This window comes from Fukomys damarensis, unplaced genomic scaffold (genome assembly GCF_012274545.1).
Source record: "Fukomys damarensis isolate Sample0158 unplaced genomic scaffold, DMR_v1.0_HiC HiC_scaffold_29, whole genome shotgun sequence".
Lineage (NCBI taxonomy): Eukaryota > Metazoa > Chordata > Mammalia > Rodentia > Bathyergidae > Fukomys > Fukomys damarensis.
The window spans coordinates 14,721,044-14,721,390 of record NW_022900941.1 but is presented as its reverse complement, the minus strand read 5'-3'; the positions used below and the strand labels follow the sequence as shown (position 1 = coordinate 14,721,390).

The 347-nt window shown below is 67.7% G+C and overlaps 1 protein-coding gene across 2 annotated transcripts in view; it reads left to right on the top strand.

The window, feature by feature from the left end:
- Nucleotides 1-16: 16 nt before the first annotated feature.
- Actr3 (actin related protein 3) overlaps nt 17-347 on the top strand; it is a 64,328-nt gene continuing 63,997 nt past the window's right edge. For both annotated transcript variants that reach the window (XM_033757222.1, XM_010606215.3), the window contains exon 1: nt 17-317. Coding sequence is in view for 1 of the 2 variants with exons in the window: in XM_010606215.3 (XP_010604517.1) it covers nt 274-317 (44 nt within the window). In the remaining variant the exon portion in view is untranslated. The remainder of the gene's footprint in view (nt 318-347) is intronic.

The window sequence follows — 347 nt, the reverse complement described above, 5'->3', positions numbered from 1 at the left end:
AGGGTGGGGGCAGGAGTGAGGAGGAGGGGAGAGGGGAGGAGGCCGCGGCGGGGTAGGGCGGGGACTGCCTGCCTGCCTTCTTGCCTTGCGGAAGTGGTAGCTGCTGACCCAGCTTGCTGCTTTCTGGCTACTACTTCGGCTTCCCAGCTCCCCCCGGGACAGAGGACAGTCCAGCTGTGAATGGTCGGATAGCTCCCATCTGCTGCCGCCAATTCCTGGCCCCAAGCAGCACGGAGCAGACGGCAGCGGCGGCGGCAGCAGGCGAGGAGGAAGATGGCGGGACGGCTGCCGGCCTGTGTGGTGGACTGTGGCACGGGGTAAGGGGTTGGCGGGCTGGGCTGGGGAAA